At 45.4% G+C, this 22,604-nt stretch overlaps 1 protein-coding gene across 1 annotated transcript in view; it reads right to left on the bottom strand.

Moving 5' to 3' along the window:
• PDZRN3 (PDZ domain containing ring finger 3) overlaps nucleotides 1–22,604 on the bottom strand; it is a gene marked incomplete at its 5' end in the record, with an annotated part of 246,788 nt that overhangs the window by 219,804 nt on the left and 4,380 nt on the right. Inside the window, 2 exons of the mRNA XM_082847772.1 lie at nucleotides 4,455–4,562; nucleotides 11,136–11,222. Coding sequence (XP_082703898.1) covers nucleotides 4,455–4,562; nucleotides 11,136–11,222 — 195 coding nt within the window. The remainder of the gene's footprint in view (nucleotides 1–4,454; nucleotides 4,563–11,135; nucleotides 11,223–22,604) is intronic.

Below are 22,604 nucleotides of genomic sequence, written 5' to 3'. Positions count from 1 at the left end.
TGCTTGGGTCTTCAAATCATAACACTCCCAAGATGAACACGTATTTACAGAGGATCGTACAAAACAAAGGTTAGTGGCAAAAGAGGGCTTCACTCCCTGCCTTCACTGCACTCGGAGAATAGCATTTACTATCTCAAAGCAGAAGAGGACATTGCATTTAGCCCAGACAACTGTCACAGAAATTCACTTACCGCCAAATGAGAGACGAGTACAATGCAAGAACGAGCTTCTGAGCAACGCACCTTGCATCACAAGGTTGGGAACAAGACAAATCTCTACCCCAGTCATTCTCCCTGGGGTCCTTATCATAACCCGAGGTACTGATGGAAATCTATGGAAGCATTTTTCATTGTCACAAGGATTGGGGTGGGGACCAAGGATGCTAGAAGCCCTAAACGCACAGAGTCTCGGGCAATGAAGAATTATTGGGCTTCCTGAATAACCGTCCCGTATCCCGCCAGACAATAGTAAAGGTAAAGCGACAAACTTTTTATAATTACCTGAGCGTACACCCTAACTCTGTTTTACATATAAACCCTGAGGGGTTTTTTGTTTTGTTTTGTTTCTGCAATTTAAATGCATACAGATTACACACCCACGTTCACAGCAGTATTATTCACCACAGTGTAAAGATGGAAGCAAGCCAAATGTCCATCGATGGATGAATGGATAAACACAATGTGGTATATACTTCTATACATACAATGGAATAGTATTCAGCTTGAAAAAAGATGGAATTCTGACACATGCTACAAGTCCACAGATGACTGTGCAGGCCATCATGCTAAGTGAAATGGGCCAGACACAGAAAGATAAATACTGTAAGATTCCACTTATGTGGGGCACCTAGAGTAGTCAAATGCATAGAAACAGAAAACAGAAGGATGGCAGCCAGGAGCTGGGGGAAGGGGAGGAGGGGTGGGTTAACGGCTACAGTTTCAGTTTGGGAAGACAAAAAAGTTCTGGAGATGCATGGTGGTTATGGTTGCACGATAAAGTACTTAATGCCCCAGAAAAGTACACTTACAAATGGTTAAAATTTTATGTTACGTATATTTTACCACAAATTTTAAAAAATACAAATACACACACACAGAGATGTGTGTAAATCAAAGGAAGACTGTATTTAATTGTGCCGTGTCTTAACCACAATCTGTTCACCACCGTGGAAAATCCAATCGTGGACGGCGATGCTGCTTGTGGTGCCAAACTCCACAGCACCGCCTTCCTGGACCAGCAACTTCTGTCGCCGGTGCACCGTGCCGAGACCACAAGGACACGCCAGCGTCTGGCAACAAACATCACAGTGTCTTCTAATGCGGCTGTGCCCAAGCGTTTACATACCGATACATACATTTTACTATAAATGATCTTCCTGTTACTTTTCTATTAATGTCAGTATATAGGTTCTACCATTAGGTGTGCATGGATATAAATATTATTTATGAATTTCCTTTGAGAGTATTGATGGCATTTCACAATATTTCTGATAAAAAACGAGGCGAGTGTGCTTGGCTCTGATGTGGGTGAGAACTACAGCTCCGGTCTCAGGGAACAAAGAGCGGTAGGAACACAGTAACCGTTAACAACTCTGCACTGAGGATGAGATTTAGTCAGTCTCTATGGATTTAATATAAGCTTCCTTTTGCCAGGATGAAAGTTTTTATGGTGAAAATCTAGTGGGAGTTTGCTCACTCCTCTGAAAAGGAAGAAATATGGAGGAAAATTAGAAAGCCGTCGACTCTTCTTAGTGAACCCACGTGCACACTTAAAATAATCAAATTCATGCCTGGTAATAAACTCAGATACAGACAAGGTGAACAGGAGAACATCGTTTTCACGCATGGGAATCACTGTATCATGTCGAAAGAGATTAGGATTTGACGGAGAAGGGCACGGGGTGTCAACTGCAATTACACATATGTTGTTTCTCTATTGTGATCATCCTTCTTTCCATCTCAGCGCTGGGACATGATTAATATTTTACATACTGTCCAAAAGGGGAATGTGACTCACCAGAAACCGTACTAAATGTTTCAAACACAGATCCCCCTTTGCCAAGAGAAAATCCTGCCCAGCTGTACATTTCTGATTTGCAAAACGTAAGAGCAATGAAATTCCATTACTTACAGAAACTGGCTGTTCCACCAAACCCTTGGCAATGGAAGCTGTACTTATCTTTTGGAACAATGGTCTCAAAAAATGTATTCTTGGGCTTCCCTGGTGGCGCAGTGGTTGAGAATCCGCCTGCCAATGCAGGGGACACGGGTTCGAGCCCTGGTCTGGGAAGATCCCACATGCCACGGAGCAACTGGGCCCGTGGGCCACAACTACTGAGCCTGCGCCCTGCAACAAGAGAGGCCGCGATAGTGAGAGGCCCGCGCACCGCGATGAAGAGCGGCCCCCACTCGCCACAACTAGAGAAAGCCCTCGCCCAGAAACAGAGACCCAACACAGCAAAAATAAATAAATAAATAAATTTATTTTTTAAAAAAATGTATTCTCTCTTTCTTGAAAAAAAGACAGTAAGGATGCATTTGGGCTCGTGAAAAAGCATCTTGCCCAAGCAAATTCCTGGTAGGGAAAATCCACTCCCCTGACTGGGGAAATATGAAGATTGACCCTAAAATGTGCAGCAAAAAGATCTCCAAGTTTAAGAACCCTTCAAAAAGTCAAGGGGTATGTAGCAGTATTAATGATGTCCTTAAAACAAAATCAAGTATCCTTTTTTTTTTTTTTTTTTTAATAAAAACGTCCCATCTCATTTTTTTTTTTTAGATGTTGGGGGGTAGGAGTTTATTAATTAATTAATTTATTTTTGCTGTGTTGGGTCTTCGTTTCTGTGCGAGGGCTTTCTCTAGTTGTGGCGAGCGGGGGCCACTCTTCATCGCGGTGCGCGGGCCTCTCAGTATCGCGGCCTCTCGTTGCAGACCACGGGCTCCAGACGCGCAGGCTCAGTAGGTGTGGCTCACGGGCCCAGTTGCTCCGCGGCATGTGGGATCCTCCCAGACCAGGGCTCGAACCCGTGTCCCCTGCATTAGCAGGCAGATTCTCAACCACTGCGCCACCACGGAAGCCCCCAAGTATCCTTTTAATATGTAAACTGTCACACTGCATCCACTCTTTCAGAAAAGTAACTCTTATACCCTAACTCGTTCAGTTTGTTTTCTTGGGGAGATATAACCGTCTGTTCCCCTAAGGATATAAATTGACCTGAAGTGTACTGCTTTGCACATTGCAGAATTCATCCAAATGAGACCAGAAAAGCGAGACTCTGTCATCCTCTCCCCAACGCTCCCTCCCCCGGAAGCACATGGCCACATTCCGGCGGGTTACGGGAACTTCCCTCGTGGCTTATCCCATGGTCAGAGTTCCCACTCGGTCCAAGGTTTGAAAGACACCACAAATATACTCAAGAAATATAGATGCTATGCAAATGTGTGTTTGGAACATAAAACATCCAGTGGTCACAGTGCCATTTTTCCAGTTTCCTGTTTCATGTGCTATATTATGGCTACGGCCCATGGGTGGGTTTCTTACGGGCCTCAACAACTCATCCTGGATTCTCGTATTTAATTTTTTCCTCATAGGAGAGCCAACAAATTGAGCCCATGTATATATAGATAATTTACCCATTAAAAGAGCAATCAACATAGTTAAAACCACCAGCAAAATACAGTCATTGGCATCAAACTTTGCAACAGGAGCCCACACCAGCAGGCCGTGAATCACTCTTTCCCTTGCAGCAACCCGGAGCATGCCGGGACACAGTGTGACCCTATTCCAAAGTGTCCTGTGGCGGGGCGGAGGGAGCTACCTACCTCCCCCGGTGAAAATCTGTAAAGCCCCTAAGTAAAAGTTTAAAATGATGAGTGAAAATTGAGAACGAGGAAGTCGGTGATGAGACGAGTGGCCATCCTGAATATCAACGTTTGCCTGCACGTCCCCGGACAATCAACTGGTACAAGTGACAACAGGCAGAAAAGACACGCATAAAAGAGGGATATGTGGAAATAACTGTGCGCTGTGAGCTCTGAGGACGTTAGAGTGATTCCAAAGCTGACACAATGATCGCCTCCCCGGTCACCGATCTGAACAGAGTCACCATTTGCACCACAGGGACTGCTCATCTGGTTCTAACTAACACACGACTCCCCAGTGGTTTTCACACGAAGCTCTAACGGAAGAACGCAAAACAGATGCGCGGCCGCGTGACAAGAGCCAAATTGTGAATAAGCCACTCGTAATCTGGCTTCTCTGCACTGAACGTGAACAAAGGCTTAAGAGCGAGGCAATCAGCACCCAGTCTGGTCCCACACCCTCGGAGAGGTCTGACTCCCGCGCCTCAAGGGTCACCAGCTGAGGCCTCCCCGCCCCACCGAGCACCCTGCCTCGAACCGGATGAAGACGGGATGCCATTCGGCCTACAGAAGACCCTGGCGGTGTCCACATACCTCGATAATCCTGTCGTGGATTTGCAGGCCTCCGTCCTTGGCTGCAGGTCCACTGTCGACTATTTTGGATACAAAGATTCCTTCAGTGGACGATCCATCTTGGTTGTCCTTTGGGTGAAAAGAAACACACACGTGAACGCTAGGCATTAAGTTGGTCATGAAAATCAAGCTTACGCTCTTAAAACAGTAATGGGTTCTTGCCGGCGGCACAAGCGGCAAGGGGGTAAAAGCCAGCTGTCTCCCCCGATTTCTGTTTTAAACTAAAAGTAACGTGATAAAATAAGTCAAGCCGTACCAAAAGGTATAAAATGATAAGCCCCTGCCGTCTCTAACCCACTGTCCTTCTACCCTTCACTGCATCGAGTGGCAGTTTATCCACCCTTTCCAAAACATTTTAATGTCTTTCTTTCTTTCTTAGACACAGAAATGGGATTATGCTCCCCACGTTCTTGGGGTGCCTGGTTGCAGATTCTCCACCATCAGGCCCACTGTCTACCTCACTCCCTTAAGTGTCTGGACAGTAACCCCACACAGGGATAATGAGCACTGTTTACAGTTGTTGCTATTAGAGACTGCGTCACCTCTAATTCCTTTCTATCTGTGTTCTGAAATATCTTTGCTAGTACATATCGGGGCAAATCCCTAGCAATGGAACTGCTGGGTCAAAGGGTACGTGTATTTGATAGACGTCGCCAAACTATCCTTCAGAGAGCTTGTACTTACAGCTCATTAGACAGAGTGTATTCTCATATCCCCACAAGCACAGAGTATTATAAAACTTTTAAATATCCAAGAATCTGATGGTGAAAATAGGCGTTTTATCTTTGTTCTGATTTGCATCAGAAAAGCCCACCACAACCCCTCCCCCTTCCTAATAAATTCTGATCTCCAATCGTCTTGAATTCCTTTAGATCTTTCAAAGTCCAGACTGAAACTTTCTGGGAAAGAAGACAGCTCCATGCTCAAAGTCCTCCCTTTATTTAAAATCAAAAAGCTCCAACTCATAAAAAAAAAAAACCCTCACAGCTTGTTCATGAACTTCTTTCCAAATAGCACTGGGATGAATGCTCTCCAAGTGTGTGGATTAAATTTCTCGTGATTAACAGATGGATTTATAACTGCAATGGCAAAAGCGTGTGTTGTTTCCAAACAAAAAGCATTTGGGAAGTAAGTTCAGGATGTTCCACAAAAACTCCAAAATCTACCATCATGGCAATTTCCCTGACATAACGCCATAAGAAGATCTACTTCACTACTAATTTCTCTACATGCAAATACATCAAAATTCCATTTGTTAAAAAATAATTATGAAAATACAACATTTTCCTCCTTAAACTGCAAAACAAAAACAAACCTGTATTCTAAAGGAGGAGAGACATGGCTTTGAAGTGGCTCCACCTACCCCTTGAAGTGTAACAGTAGTAACCAAGGGTGGGAAAATGCACATTCTCTACCTCTTCTCTCCCCTCCCATCCCCGCTTCTCACAAAGACACACACACACACACACACACACACACACACACACACACACTATATAATGTTATAGATTTCATTCAAAAGACACCAAAATCACAAGCAAAAATGAACCTTAAGTGTTTTTCCCAACATTTATCCCCGCAAGACAAAGATAAGTCTCTCACTGCCATCTGGATTCTATCAACACTCTTCCAAGAGAGAAGGGTCTGCAAGTCTGTGGGTGTTGTGCTGGATCAACCGGCCCCCAAAGGCACCCCTGGCCAGCATCACAGCACTCCGCTCAGGCCTTCACTGTCTGAATTTCTATGAGCCTCCTTTCTCTCTCACAGCCACTACTGACGATGCACGACTCCCAAGGCATCTGTGTAGCTCCCTACGTGCCTATATCAGATACAAAGCAGTGCAACAGCTTCTATTTACTGAACACACATTAGGTACCAAGTACGTAGTGAGCGTACTCTGTCCGCCATTTAATCCTCATAATAACCACAACTGGTATGTAATATTATTATCCATTTCATAGATGGAAAAAATCTGAGACAGAGAGGTTAAGTAACCTACTTAAGGTCACACAGCTAAAAAGTGGCACAGGTCACTTTCAAGCTAAGGATAGGTTGATTCTCTTATACAAGCTCTAAGTGCAATGCTGTCTCCCATTGAGAAAAGTCTCAAAAATACACATGAATTCCAACATTCCAGGCTATGGGAATATTCCACTAGAGGAACCTGAAGAGTCTCAATGGACCACAAAGGATTTATGGACAAGCTTGAGTTCCCTAAGGGATGATGTCAATATATCAAATGAAAACAGATCTGTGTTTACTCTGATTTAACTGTTTTGCATTTCTTGGCTGGGGAGGAAGGGGGGAAAAAAAGGGGATGGGATTTGGGCTTTGGCTTGTTTTTCAGAAAAATACATCGTACACAAGTCATTTTTCTTAAGGAGCATCAGAAAGTCCAGGCAAAAATCAGAGAGGAACAGGCAAGAGCAAACACCACAACTGGGCTTAAATAAAGACAGTGGTAGGGGATGGTAACAGAATTCAAAAAATACAGAAAGCACAAAATAAAAAAAAACCAATCAAGCCCGTCGCTGATAGGGGATGGTAACAGAATTCAAAAAATACAGAAAGCACAAAATAAAAAAAAACCAATCAAGCCCGTCGCTGATAGGGGATGGTAACAGAATTCAAAAAATACAGAAAGCACAAAATAAAAAAAAAACCAATCAAGCCCGTCGCTGATAGCGAGACTTTTCTCTTAAGAGCCATCTCTTTAGTCTTTGCTTGTTGGCTCCTCTCCTAACACATTTTAAGGTAGAGCTATGCACGAAGGTGAACCAAGATGAATTAGGATTTGTTTGCTTTTGTTGGCTTGAGAAACAGAAAAATGAAAGGGACTGTTTTCATCCCAGGGGTGCCTGACAATGAAGTATATTTGCCAAAGGCTGAAGGGAAAGGTCTGATACACCAGACTGGGGGCTGTTTCTTTAGGGATACGAGCACTCATGAATGGGTGATGTGATTTTGCTAAGAGCATCACGTACTGCATCATGCAATGAAAAGCCTTATGTCAGAGCCCCCGGCTGGGCTTATGTCACAACCCAACCAAGCATCCAACACAGGAATTCCTTGGGAAACACACACGTCATCCGCACAGCGTTCTACTTCCAGTAACTGACAATGAGTGCGCATTGTTGCTTATGCTGGCTTTTTAGCATGTTCTCAATGACCTGCCAGATTTCCAGGCAACAGTGAAGAATCCATTTAGGTTTCCCTTTGCTGTTTCTGCTAATCAGGACAAGTTTTTAAAAACACAACGGCAAACACATGCATATGGAATTCAATCTTCCTCCCCAGGGCCATGCATGGAGTTCTTGCAAAAAGACCACATAAACTGAGAACACTTTTGAACGCTACAAAATTGAGTCTGGTTTGTGCTTAAATCACTTTTTTTAAAGGAAAAAGAAAATGACCTAAAACATGTTCTTTGGTAAGTCTGAGAAAAAAAAAACAACAACAACTGCATTCTAGTGAGGCTGGAAGCATCCTTTCACCCCTGGGGAGGTGCAGAAACTAAACACCATCTTTTCGGGCTTTCCCATAGTCGGCTGCCCAACAATTGTCAAGCCGTAGGCTTGCCTCTCTATTTCAGGCATTTTGCAAACATCAGGCTCCCTTCTTCTATATACGCTTTGGTGTGTGCAGAAGAGATCTTCCTAGTTTGGGCGCTTTTGGCTGCAGAAACTTCTAAAACATCTAAAAGTGAAATGCATCTTCACTTACGGTAGTTGTTTCTTAAAACTGGTAATGATGGGTATGGAGAGGAGGAATAAAAATTATGAACAAAAACCAAGTACAGGGCTTCCCTGGTGGCGCAGTGGTTGAGAGTCCGCCTGCCGATGCAGGGGACGCGGGTTCGTGCCCCGGTCCGGCAAGATCCCACATGCCGCCGAGCGGCTGGGCCCGTGAGCCATGGCCGCTGAGCCTGCGCGTCCGGAGCCTGTGCTCCGCAACGGGAGAGGCCACAACAGTGAGAGGCCCGCCTACCGCAAAAAAACAAAAAAAAACCAAGTACAGTCAACTCTCTGTTATTTGTGCCAAACGGCAAAAGACGTTCTTGATGGTAAGTTGGAGAACTTGGGTCCGTCCGGTCCTGGTGTTTCCTAGGGACAATTACTGAGTCAGTCAAGTCCCAGTTGGCTCCCTCACGCCCTCCCAGGGCTGGAGAGCCTGACCCCTGGCAGCAAGAACTGAATCAGAATAGCAGCGGGACATGCCACCTAGGATCTGAGTCAACTGGAAAGAGGGGAAAGTGCAAAGTCCCAGCCTGACACAATGTTAGTTTCCTTTTTTTTTTTTTTTTAAATGGGTGTCAGGAAAACCCTGCTGGGATTTTTGTTTGTTTTTTATAAATTTATTTTATTTATTTATTTTTGGCTGCGTTGGGTCTTTGTTGCTGTGCGCGGGCTTTCTCTAGTTGCAGCGAGCGGGGGCTACGCTTCGTTGCGGTGCGCGGGCTTCTCATTGCGGTGGCTTCTCTTGTTGCGGAGCACAGGCTCTAGGCACGTGGGCTTCAGTAGTTGTGGCACGCGGGCTCAACAGCTGTGGCTCACGGGCTCTAAAGCGCAGGCTCGGTAGTTGTGGCGCATGGGCTTAGTTGCCCCGCGGCATGTGGGATCCTCCCGGACCAGGGCTCAGACCCACGTCCCCTGCATTGGCAGGCGGATTCCTAACCAGTGCGCCACCAGGGAAGCCCACAATGTTAGTTTCTCAAGAAACCCCTCGAGACGATGGGAGGAACACAAGGGTGTGTGCACAGTGCTGGGGCCCAGCCAAGTGGGACCGGCCCCTACCCCTGCCCACCTTCATTCTCCTCATTGTCTAGAAGTGTGCTTTTTAAAGTATGTTCTGTAAGGCAGATAATGTATTAGTTCATCATTTTAATGACTACGTATCACCTACAACTAAGCTGTCACTTCTTGCAATAAACGGTGTGGAAGTTTCTTGCAAGAAACTGTGGCCTTGGCTAAAAGCAAAGGGAATTTAATCATAACCCGCCTCTGCTTCTCCAGCCTCCTTCTGACCACTTCCTGCCACCCCTCAACTCTGTTCCTGTCCTTGTCTGGGCTTCCCTGGGTCCGTCCACTTTCTTTTAGCTCAGTGGTCTTCAAAGATGGGTACGTGCAATGCAACACATTGGAATGACAAAAAAGCATTTTAAAAATCATATTCATATTTTAACTTCGTAATTTAAAATGACTCTTGCATGTAACTTTTATAAGACAGGTAACATTGGTTCAGTAGTCAATATATTTATAATCTGTAGCTAACTAAATATGCTCAATATATATATATTTTTTAAAGTTAAGACTGCTCAAATGTATAAATGTATTAATATATGGACCCTCTGATCTAGCAAACTCCTACTTATCCTTCAGAACCCAGCTCCAATGGCCCCGCCCCAGGAGGCCTCCTTCCCTACGGCTAATGGACCCCCCACTCCACCGCCCCCAGGCATCTTTAGCTGGACCCAGGCACAGCGCGTATCAGTGAGAACAGTGCTCTCCTCTCCTAACTCATCAGTTCCTCCATCTGGACTTGAGCTCCATGAAGGCGGGGGCAAACATTAACCACAGCTGGATGGCTGACACCTTCTTATCCTTTAGGATTTGCCTTAATATCCCTTCCTCTCTTTCCTGATTACTCTAGCCAATGATGGCCGTTGCTCCTTGGTAGCTACCACATGCCATCCTCCCACTTTTTACCCTTCATTGTACTTCTCCCATCTGTAATTACTGTATTTACTTGTTTCTTGCCCAATATCACCCAGGACATAAACTCAATGACCACAGGGACCCAGTCTCCCTGGCCAGTATCTCCAAGCCCCTAGCAAACAGCCTGTGTTCAATACTTATTTGTTGAAGGAGTGAATCTGATTTTCTTTTTCCTTCCCCTGACAATTTTCCTTCAAAGCTAACAAACAAGGAGAGGGTCAGCCCCAAAAAAGAGCAAGAGATGACACATACTCGGGCAATCGTGAAAGGTGAGATCCCAAAACACATCCTCTGCCGCACCCTCCCCACCCCCAGCCCTCTTAGCAGACATTTTCTTTGCAATTAAATTGACAGATTTGAATTCAGTCTCTCCTCTCTGGAGGAGGAGATCATGATGAATGGGGTGAACACCTCCAGAGGGAAGAAAGAGCATGGGATGCACTATGCCACAAATGGGGGAAGTGCCCCTGACTGATGAAGGGCAGACAGAGCAGAAGCCCCGATCACATGGCCAGTCTCAGAGCCCCCACTCTAGCAAAGTGACTCCGTGCAACTGCGCACGTCTCACGCGACGTGCCTCAGCTCAACTGCTACCCAACCAGACACGCATCCCCAAAGCTAAACGGCTAAGATGAGCTGCTGTATGACTAGGACAATGCTACATTAGGAGATCACAATGAAATAAAAATCCCCCAAACGGAATCACTTCGCTGTGCAGCTGAAACTAACACAACATTATAAATCAACTATGCTTCCATAAAAAAATGAGATAATAAAAATCCCTGAGCAGGAAGACGTTAGACACACAACGAACTCTAATAAGAGCAGAATGAAGTGCCCAAGGTTTCCTACCCCTCGCCCCCCAAACCCTGACCCCTCTTCCACCTGCATTAGGGACAAGAAAAACCCATTTCGGCAATTAACATACCACACACGGCCGGCCACCGATAATATTGAATCCCAGGGAGCCGGAGTCCCGATGCAGGACAAGGGTCAGGCTCTTTGTTTCTTCACCCTGCAGGGAACAGATGAGTTCAAAATTTTATTTACAAACAGCGAAAAAAATGGGAGGAATTTTCTTTCTATCTAAGTGGACTCATGGGCTGCTGAGCGTTAAAAATCCTATGTCTCTAGGGAAGTTTAACCAGGGAGAACTTTGGGGGCCCATGATGAAACTCTGTCCTGTGCTGAAGAGGTTACAAACATTTCTTGATACCATCGAAGCCTGGAGCAATCACTTAAGAACGTTTGGAGATGTCCAGACACGTGTAATGAATATTTTCTCTCAGTGACACCTTGGTCTGCAAACGCATCTTTCCTATGGCCAGCCCAGCGCCAGCTGGCTGTCTAGATGACTACTGTCTGTCTGTTTCTCAACCACTGTCAACAGCAGCATTCACGTTATGTCATGAAAGATTCCACCAGCAATCCCCTCGGAAGTCTGTGTGCACGTACGGCCCATCAGTAGTCATCTGTGTTTGGGAGACTTGGGGGGAAAATGGCTCTTGAAAAGTCAGATGCAAGCATGGGTGGGAAAAAGAAAAATCCTGAATCTTCCTGAAAAGGGGGGAGGGGGCATTTTCACAAAGTAATGACTGTCCAGTCCTGAGGGGATGCAAAGTGTTCAACAGAAAACACTCTGTTTAAGGTGGGGGGGGGGGGTCTACGTGAGCCCCTTTAAATCAACCAAGCAGAAATGGCCCCAGCAGGTCTCAGAGGCGCAACGTTCAACAGTCAAACAGGATGGAGATGCCAGGGCACCCCAACTAACACTCTCAAGTAACAGACCGGTAAATAAAAATAGATTTAACCTTCTGCGCAAACTATCACTTAATAGGCTTAGACATAAATATTAAACTTGCTGATACACCTCTGAAACAGTTCCAACTACCTGAATGGTATGCAAAACTCCACATGTACTGGCTATAAATTTACAATTGCTTCACTCCTGTTTTCTGTTTAAACAGGGTATCATTTAAATGCGGTATTGTTTTTCACGCTTCTCAAAAACAGCACTGACAGCTCATCACAAAGAGGTTTTATTCTGATATTTATTGCTTCCTGATGAAACCTGCGCTTTCTACTTCTGCTGGGGAAATAAATGGCAACATTTGAATGACATGAATGCAAATATCTTATTCGACCTCCACGGGGGGCAAAGAAAACCACTCTTGCCGACTGTGCAGTGCCCAGTGGTTTCTCTGGAGCACTAATTCATTTATTGCTATAGTTGTCAATGTAAAACACTGTTCCATATTTGGCGAGGAAAACTGTATGTAACACAGCCACACACACACACACACACACACACACACACACACACACACACACACACACTAAAGACTAATGGGTCTCAGGGACTTCCCTGGTGGTCCAGCGGTCAAGAATCCATGCTCCCAATTCAGGGGGCACAGGTTCAACCCCTGTTCAGGAAACTAAGATCCCACATGCTGGGCAGGGCACGATCTAAGACATTAAATAAATAAATAAATAAATAAATAAATAAATAATAAATAAAGATTAAAGTTTCCAAAAAAATAAACCTAACGGGTCTTCATGTGTCAAAGTATCTGCAAGCGCTTAAAGTTCTTAGCAACAACGGCTGTTTCTCATGACTAGTTCGTGTACAGCAGAATTCAAAGTATTTTCAAAAATGTCATAGAAGCCTTAGCATCAATTACTAAAACCCTGTAAAAACAAAAATGATCATTTATTAGTAGAAAAAAGCAGTTTCTGATGAAAGAACTAGGTGTCCTAGAAGAACAACACAACAAAATCTTCATTTCTGCAGCGTCATTTACTCAATGCAGAAAATACAGTAGGTAAATATAAAAGAAGCGAGCCTCTATCAAGCCACTGTACTTGAACAAAAAAACAGCAGAGCCTCAGTAATGACAACCTATTTATGAACTTAAAAAAAAAAAAGTCCTATTCTCAGCACCACCACCCAGAGCATCTATCAACGCTATCAATCTATATTGTTCATTTGACCTGCAACAAGAGAAGAGGCAACGATATTCACGGCTGTAAGAGAATAAAACTTCAGAATCACCCTAATAGTTTCGAGATGTAAATACAGTGATGTGCAAACTGAAAGAGTTTATATCTTTCTGCCTTGGAAACGGAAAATGTTGCTAACTCCATTTCTTGCTTTGTTATCTTAGAGAGGTGAAAAAGTTAGACATACATGGGAATTGGAGAGAGTTATCATACATATCTTACATTTCTGCCTTTCATAACTAATCAAGGATAGACACTGTACAGTCACACAGTAATCCAAGGCAGATGTCTCTGGTTGAACAAGCTCAAACGACGCACAAAGGAGAACGCAGAGCCAAACGATTAAAACAGACCAGTTTTAAATCGACTGTGACAACTATTTATTCTTCTAAAAAATGAAAGAAAAATAAAGAAATCTCATTGCATTGCATTAACAATGATAACAGCTAACCTTTATTGGCTCTTCCTCATGTGCCAGAAATGATATTGAGCACTTAAGTGCTTTATTTTATTTAATAATCCAACCAATGTTATCAACTGGCACTATTACCACCCTCATGATACAGGTGGGAAGACTGACCGAGAACAAGAAAGAAAGCTGTCCCTTGTCAAAGAGCTAGTAAGAGGTCAAGCTGGGATGGAAACCGATGATCTCCCATTCTAGACCTTAATTACTGTCTACACTAACTCCCTTTTCGTGTGGAACATAGAAAAGAGTGCCACCACGTAGACTAGCAACATATTTGGTCTCGCCTAAGATCGTTCCCTTGTTGGAGTTCCAGAAAGTTCCACAAAGGAACTCATCATAGGAGGTCTTACCCAGGAAACCAGTTTCAGAACAGAACTCCAAACTCTTTAGTGAACTATTTATCTCCAGAAGACCCAACCTGAGATGCCCAAAGACACCTAGGTCTGGTCCCAAACTCAGAGATCTCTCTCCAGGGACAGTGGAGACCAACTGAGACGATGCCTGAAATAAGATTCCCCAGCCAAACAGCAATGTGCAAAGAACAATCAAGTTAACTGTCTACACCTCCTTGCCAGATGCGCTCAATCCCGGGGAAGAAAGAAAGGAGGTTCTCCTTTTCTAGAAGTGTCTTGACCCAGTCTGTTGTCCAGGATGGATAGACACGGGTTTTAGGTGACATTGCCTATTTTAGGACTAATTTACAGGACTGAGCCATCATGTGGAAGATTCAACACATGATACCGGGAGCAATGACAGAGAAGAGAAAAGCTCTGTCTGAGCCGAATTCCTTTCATTTCTCCATCTAATGATCAAAGGTCATTTCCTTTTCTCCGACACCCCCCGAGCTTGATCCTGATATCTCCTTTCCACTCCCCTTCTCACAAGCAACCTTAACTATCAATACTTTCATTGAATTTCTCATTCTTCAGAAGAAATAATAGAGAATTTAAACACCAGGCTTCACACAACACCACAGTTTAACAGGTTAACCTTACTTCCTGCTTAATTATTTAACCTGTTCCTGGGTTCAAAATGCATCAGACCCAGGGCATTTAAATGAGTCTCATTCAATTATATCGCACTGAGTGAAGACATGTACAAGTGGAATAAGGACAAAGGCTCTCATCAGTACTGTGTTCCCGGCTGCTCACAGACATTATGTTAATGAGTGACACTGTTCATCCAAAGGAAAATTCAACCTATATTGCTCTGTTTTGGTAGTTTATCAGAACCCACGCTTTGCAACTTTCTCAGTGGCTTGGTATAGTAAAAGAAGGGAACGAGGACTTCCCTGGTGGCGCAGTAGTTGAGAATCCGCCTGCCAATAATACAGGGGAAGTGTGTTCGAGCCCTGGTCCGAGAAGATCCCACCTGTCGTGGAGCAACTAAGCCCATGCACCACAACTACTGAGCCTGCGCTCTAGAGCCCGTGAGCCACAACTACTGAAGCCTGCGTGCCGCAACTACTGAAGCCCGCGCACCTAGAGCCCGTGCTCCGCAACAAGAGAAGCCACTGCAATGAGAAGCCTGCGCACCTCAACGAAGAGTAGCTCCTGCACGCCGCAACTAGAGAAAGCCCACGTGCAGCAACGAAGACCCAACACGGCCAAAAAATAAATAAATAAAATTTTTAAAAATCTATATACCAATTAAAAAAAAAGAAAGAGCTCTGTTTCACAAAAACAACTGAACAACGGCAGCATCAGCCTTGGGAGGCACGTATTACATCAATGCTCTACACCTGAGAAACTGAGGCTCGAGCAATGCATACACTTGCTGAAGATCACGTGGGTCCAAGAGGGAGGGGCAGGGCTGGAACCCAGGTCCACAGGACTCCAGCACCCATGCTGTCCCTCCTGGGCTGGTAAACATGTGCACCCTACCCTACATTCCTCTGCCTCAGAAGACACGGCTTTCACATTAAAATGTCATGAAGGATTAGACATCTAATTAGCTTTGTAATTAGAGTTTTAAGCAAGGCTTCTTTGGACTATGCAATAACAGTGGCAAAGATTAGAGTATCTATTATACCCTGAAGGGTGTCATAAGAATACTATACCTTTGACAGGAACAGGGTGATGGTTAAGATCTTGGACTCCACAGTCAGAACCTGAGTTGAATTTCTTCATTCTTAGAATGAGGATAATAATGGTTTCTTCTTGAAACATGAATGAGATAGACTATCACTGCCTAGTGCCCCCGTACAAGGCCTGGCCAATAGCAAGGGTTCCAAACACAAGCAGAGCACAGGGTGGGCCGGACACTAGCACATCTCAGCAATGAGGCCATGGTGCTGTTTAACCACATAAATGACTCTGCTACAAAAATCTGGAAATGAGGAATGTCTAGTCCTAAGTTAACTTAGTCTACAGCAAGTCTGGGAGAGCTGAGGCCTGAAGTTAAGGAAAGAAAGACAGTTGTACATTCATCCCAACATCTGGCCATCTGATGGGAGCTATTACATCCACGTGCACGTTCCTCCTTTCCCCAAGTCTGGAAAAAGAGCAGCACATTCTTGGAGGACTGCACAAGTGCCAGGAGACAGATTTTATCCTGGAGGTAGTGGGAGAGAGACATGATAAAGAACACGAGGGGAGCAGCTCGGCGTGGACCTTCGGGGGCATGGAGGTGGCACGGGCAAAGGGTGCTGATCAGACGGCTTTGAGGCACGAGGAGGGGAAATCGGACACAGGACACCCCAGGCCCGGAGGGAGATGGCCTTGGGAGCAAAGGGGGCGGGGGAACAGATGGTGGCTCGCAACAGGACAGGAGAAACATCAAGTCCAAGGAAGTGTGGGCTTGGATACGGACAGTGGAGGGAGGAGGAGTGTGGGGCACAGGATACCCAGGTATTTGCTCAGACACCTGGACACCTCCCAGTTCTATCGGATGAGTGAGTCTTGATGGGCTGGGAAGAAAACAAAAAGAAAACAAAAGAAACAACAAAACTGGAAATGAGACAGCTTTTCCTAGAGCCACCCTCTTCCTGAATGGCAGGGTCTCTTCCCTTCCAGAGCCAGGACTCAGGAGGGAGAGGCGCTCTCACCAAGAGCCCGGGGTGGGGGATGGAGAAGGAAGATGCCTTCATATCCTGAAGTCCAGTGCCAGCACTGCCTCCTTGGGAGAAGGAGCACGAAGCTCTAACATGCTCAGCACCCTGTCTCTACCCCAGAATCCAAACCTAGTGGACAGTCAGGCCCCTAGGGAAGTGTAGGGTCTCCCTGGGAGATGCTTAGGTCTTTAGGATTGAGAAAGGGCAGAGACAGAGTAACCCTGGAGAAGCGGGTGTGGCATGAGCCATCCACAGCCAGTAAGTTACAAGCAGAAAGAGACGCTCCAAGTTCAGGAACAGACACTAGATTCTGCTGAAAATAAGCCTGGCTATCACATTCAAACGTGTAACTACCGATCAGTGTTAAAATCACCCAATTTGTAATCTGCTCCATTCAAGGTCTAACTGGACAAGAATTTTTTTTTGGGGGGGGGGGGGGATAAAAGCCACAGCGAAAAAGCAGAACTCAAATGTACTTTGTCAAAAAGACACCTTATGGTGGCTGCTTTTAAGTCCAAGAATGCAAACTGTCTTCTATGGTAGAGTCCCTCTTCCTTTCAGCGTCACTCTGTCACTGTTCTCCTCGAACAATCCAGCCTCAGAAGCTTGGACGCCAGCAATCTCCTAAGCGGTGTGGCAGCCCCCAAAGTCCATCGTGCCGCTGTCAGTGTGGATTCTTTCTAAAAACTCCTTTCCGCCCAGTGACGGGTGTTCCTTGATTACTGCTGTTGTGGGACTTGTAGCCGAGAACGGGCTAGACTGGAAAGCTGCCCGGCGGGTTGTGAGAACTGTAATTGACTGACCACTAGTCTGTGTATCTGGGGTGACACAACACCTCTCAGCCTCAGATTATGCAAAGCTCCCAGAGACTCGCACAGCTGGGAAACAGCTCTGTCTGTTGACTAGTGACAAGAGAGCGCAAAAATGTGGAGGGGCGGGGCTGGGGGGACCAGGAGGCAGAGATGGCTGCCAGAAATTCTGTCCTAAAGAGAATGGGGATGCCTCCTCTCCCTGCACCAAGATGTTTCTGTCCTATTCGTTGGTCAAACTATGTTTTTAATGAGGAAGCAGCTTGGACCAAGCCCTCCCTGTAATTCCAACTTCAGTTCTAAAAGAAGGGATTCTTGGAGGAAGAACAGAAGGGGGAAACTGTTCAAGTCCAAGACTGAAGGCAGTCGTGAGAATGATGCTTGAAAATGAATTGGAAACGGATGAGACAGTCAACTGAAGTATTAGCGGTGTTTATCTGTCACCAGAATAGGTGCAGAGAGGATGAAAAGAGACAAAGGGCAAGGGAAACTGGCAGAAAGGAGCAAAGGTATAGCTTTTATGGAGCTATAATATCTACAGAACGGGATATATTCACCACGGCCAAAGATGTTTCTGAAAAATAACCTAAGACATTAAGATTGTCAGCGCTGCCCTAGGCCAAAAATATACACGTATTTAAAGCTGCTGCTATACTCAGATAACCTAAGAAATCCCTCAGTCTACTTCTCTATCTCCATGAGTTTGATTTCAAGTCTGTATCTCTCATTTCTATCATCCGCTCATCTGCTTTTCTGGTGAACGCCCACAAGCGACGCTTTCACCGACATACGGACAAGAACAAACCGAATCAAGGTGCGGCAGCATTTTCACATTTCCACTTGACGGACTACAAGGCGATTTCAGGTTCTGAAATGGGATCATCCAACTACCCAACCTGGAGCATTTCCTTGTCCAAATCGGCAACAAAGCAAAGGCTACCCAGCTGCGAAGTCCTACACTGTCACTTACAGGAAGGTGGGAGCTTGGCCTGGCCCATCCCTCTTTACCTTTGTTAACTGCGGTTGGACGACTATAAATTCAAGTAAACACACAGTAACCTCATCTTATTCGCGCCTTTAGCCTCCTCCTTTACACCTTAGCTCAGAGCTGCTACCCAGATGCAGTGAACTTGACTTGAATATCCCTCTCTCACAAAGTTTCCAGCACTGACAAGCACTCAGAGAAGAGAAAGACAGAGATTCTGGTCACTCAAGGGCATTCCATGGCTTGCAACAAGCCTGTAATCCTTCGAGTAAAAATCCCTTTCCTTCTTCTCTATGAAACCATCTCCAATTTCTACTGTTTCCTCAGTGATTTACTTGAAGAACATCCCTAAACCTATAGGTACTGAATAAACATTCACTTAATAAATGTTCAACAAAAGCTTGGTAAGCCTTACTGTGCACACTGCGTTCATCATCTAACCCTAACGCCAGTCCTATTAGCATTACCCCATTTTGGAGATGAGGCAATTAAGGCTTAGAGGAGGTTAGAAGATCCTCCCAGAGATGCTCAACAACAAGGCAGAAGGAGCACAGGAGCCCGGCTGTCACCAACTCCAGGGTCTGATACTCATCACAGGACAGCTCAGTGCAGGGTACCCTGGAGCTGCTGGTGACACATCCAACCCTGACCCACAACCTTAAAGCGGCTTCACCCCCTTCCTGATCCACGTGCAGCAAAGACAGAGGGCACCTGAAAACAGCTTCCAGCAAAATTCTAGGGCTGACCCCTCTGCCCAGGAATCATTTCTGCACACCCGTCCCCCTCTGCCAGGGTAAAAGCTATCCAACCACCCCTCCTGGAGAAGGGGCTGCTGCAGGGCCCACGTGCACACAGGCTGCACGTGGCTCCGCCCCTTAGGCTCCCTGTAAACAGACATACGGGATAGGGGAGAAAGATGGACGCTCGGGTCCATCTGTTAGTTATTTCTTTACAAGGGTAATCATTATGTTACACCACTTCCCTTTCTTATTGGAACAGGCTTATTAGAACACCATTAGTCTAGGGGGACAGAGGTGACCCGCGGCTAAAAGCTTCGCTGAGCAAAGAACAGCAAGACGTGTTGTTTTCAAAGCCACAAGTGGGTGTCTGAATGATCCAGGGGTGAAAGCCGCTCAAGTTCCCCTTTGCACCCAGCAGTGCCTATCGCAGCGCCTAAAACGCAGTGTGTAAGCATGTGAGGAGCTGGACTGAAAGAACACATTTGGAAGCATTTCATTTACTTCCTACCATCAACCACTCTTTAACTTACTAGGTTCGAAATTAAGGAGATGAGGCGTGATTCCATTCAGGACACCACCTCTTTTCTCTTCTTTTTCTTCCCTTTCCCTTTCCCTCCCTTCCTTCTTTCCTTTCCTTTCCTTCCTTCCTTCCTTCCTTCCTTCCTTCCTCTCTTTCTTCCTCTAACTCTCTTTTACAGGCAGAACCTGTTTTGTTTTATACTGTATGTATATTTTCAGAACTCTGAAAACAAGAATTACAGCATGGGGTGGACACACCTCATCACCATGGACCAGAAGCCATCAGACCAACTAAACGGAGCCAGAAAATGATGCTGGGAAAGCTGTTTAATCTTTGGAGGCTCTCTTTTTCCATCTGTAATACGAAGGGTAATGGGCCGTGGGTACTAACCTCACAGAGTCTTCCTGAAGATGCACCCACATCTCTAACCCGCACAGTGCTCGCACGTATAGTAACAGTCCTTTGGAAACCCTGTATGAGACTTTGGAGGGGACTCTGCCTCAGGAGAAAATACTGTTCTTATTTTGGTAACAGCCTGGAGTCGGGTGCTGAGTTCAAATCTCAGCTCTACACTTCGAATCTGTGTAACTTCTGGCCTTAACCTAGCTGTTTGATAATGTTTTACAATCCTCCTCTCTTACCAAAAGAGAAAGGGGTCTACCAAATGAGTAAGATGGGGAAGCTAATGTGTGTACATACACAATGTACCCTAAGTGTACAGCACCCAGTTAAACTCAATGAATGTTACTTCCTTTCCTTTTAAGCTCCTTAGTCTACGGCCAACACAAAACCACCTTATAAATAGATTCTCTCACATCAAGTATTTTTACAGGGGAGCAAACATCATTTGTGAACTCAGAAAGAATCAGTTACAGATAAACGGCAACAGAGTTCCCAATTCAAATTATTCAGTTATGATCATTCAAGCCAGTGTAGCTGGGTAACATATTTGTAAGCCAAATCCTAATTTTCTTTATAAATCACTGAAATGAAATGGACACAACAGCCCACAATTCCTTTAGCTGAACTGGGCTGTTCTGTAAGATACACCATGGAATGGCCACTTGCTGACACTTTTCAGAAACAGAAAAGACACTGAACTGTGAACATTCTAATAGATACATTTCAAACTGTGTGGACATCTGGAACACCTTTTCATACAATTGTCTATTAGATTCACTTATCTCCAGGAGTTCTGAAATGGACAAAATCGTTTCTGGGATTTGGGAGTTTACACAAATGGATCTGGGGAAACAAAAGCATACCTCCCACAAACCTGGAAACAATTTTGTTAACTTGCAGGTCACGGAAAAACTCGTTCTTTTTTAAGAGTGCGCTAACAAGCTCACTCTTGGTTAGCAATCTGAAAAGTTTCGATGGCTGACAAGACAGCCCCTTGGATCTTGAATTTATTCACTGAACAAAGACATATCGAGAGTTCACAGGGTACACGGTAATCGAACTGGTGCCGGGATACGCAGCCCTGAAGAACACACACATGGTCCTTCCTTTATTGTCCTTCACAGACACTGAACAGCTCTTCCCATTATTCACTTACAGCTGTGATGAAGGCCATGCAGGCAGAGCACCAAGGTGAGAGTGTCAGGGCACCAGACCTAGTCTGTGAGGTCAGAGAGGGCTTCCCACAGGCAGTGATGCTTGAGCTGGGATGGGAAGGACAGAAAGGTTATCTAGTCAGGAGCAAACCCTAAGTGCTGACAGAAAGGCAGGGGCTAGAAGGGGAGAGTTGGAAAACTTGCCAGTTACCTAACAATGAGCAACTGGAAAGACTATTCCAAGGAGAACAAAGAGCAAGTGCAAAGGCCCAGGGGCAAGAAGGAGCTCAGGGACATATTCACGGACCTGCCAGAAGCCAGTGAACCTGGGAAGAGACACTAAAGGGGAGAAGAGTACAGGCAGGTGGAGGCCAGCAGGACCCAGAGTGTGCTTGGCCTTATATCCACCCAAGAGGAACTCAAGGCAGAGCAGGGTTGAAAGAAGAGTGACATCAGATTTACATTTCTAAGAAATGATTCCCAGCTCGAGGTAACTGGAGGGGAGCAGGAAAATACACAGAGGGAGCAGCTGTGATCTAGGCAAGAGATTACGCGGGTTGAGACCAAGGATGATTTTTGTCCCACAGGGAACAAGGGCAGTGTCTGGAGCTATCTGTAACTGTCACGACGTGAGGCATGCTTCTGACATCTAGTAGGTAGAGGCCAGGGATGCCGCTACACATCCCATAATGCACACACTACCTTCCCCACAACACACACACAACCAAGAATTATTCACCCCAAGATTCTAAGAGTGCTGAGGTCAGGAAACCCTGGTTTGGACCAAGGTCATCATCTGATGGGACTGGAGGGCAATGAACAGATTCAAGAAGTGTTTAGCAGGTATAATCCACCTGATTTAATGACAGACTGGAAGTAGGGCTACAAGAGCAGAAGCTACCAAGGCTGGGTCTCAAGTTTCTCAACAATTCCAAGGAAAGTTACACCCAGAACTTTCTCTTTCCCAGAAAGCCAAACAAGTTTTTTTGCTGTGGAAGGCCTTTGTTCTTAGAATCAGGTGGACAAGTCAGGGTAGGAAACTGAGGCTGGGAGCCCAACTCTTTAACATCCTCAAGCATAGCATCACCACGTCTGTTGTAGCCCGGACGAGGCTTCACACTGGTTCAAGGAGCCTTTCTGGACCATGTTACCTATCATATAACTACTAGGCAGTCTGGGTTTTAGAACTTCACCCTGGTCTTTCAAAAAACGTTCAGGGGGCTTCCCTGGTGGCGCAGTGGTTGAGAGTCCGCCTGCCGATGCAGG

The sequence above is a fragment of the Leucopleurus acutus genome (assembly GCF_964270905.1).
Source record: "Leucopleurus acutus genome assembly, chromosome: 10".
In the NCBI taxonomy this organism is placed as follows: domain Eukaryota; kingdom Metazoa; phylum Chordata; class Mammalia; order Artiodactyla; family Delphinidae; genus Leucopleurus; species Leucopleurus acutus.
The sequence above is the reverse complement of the archived record's forward strand: the minus strand, read 5'-3'. Positions and strand labels throughout refer to the sequence as shown.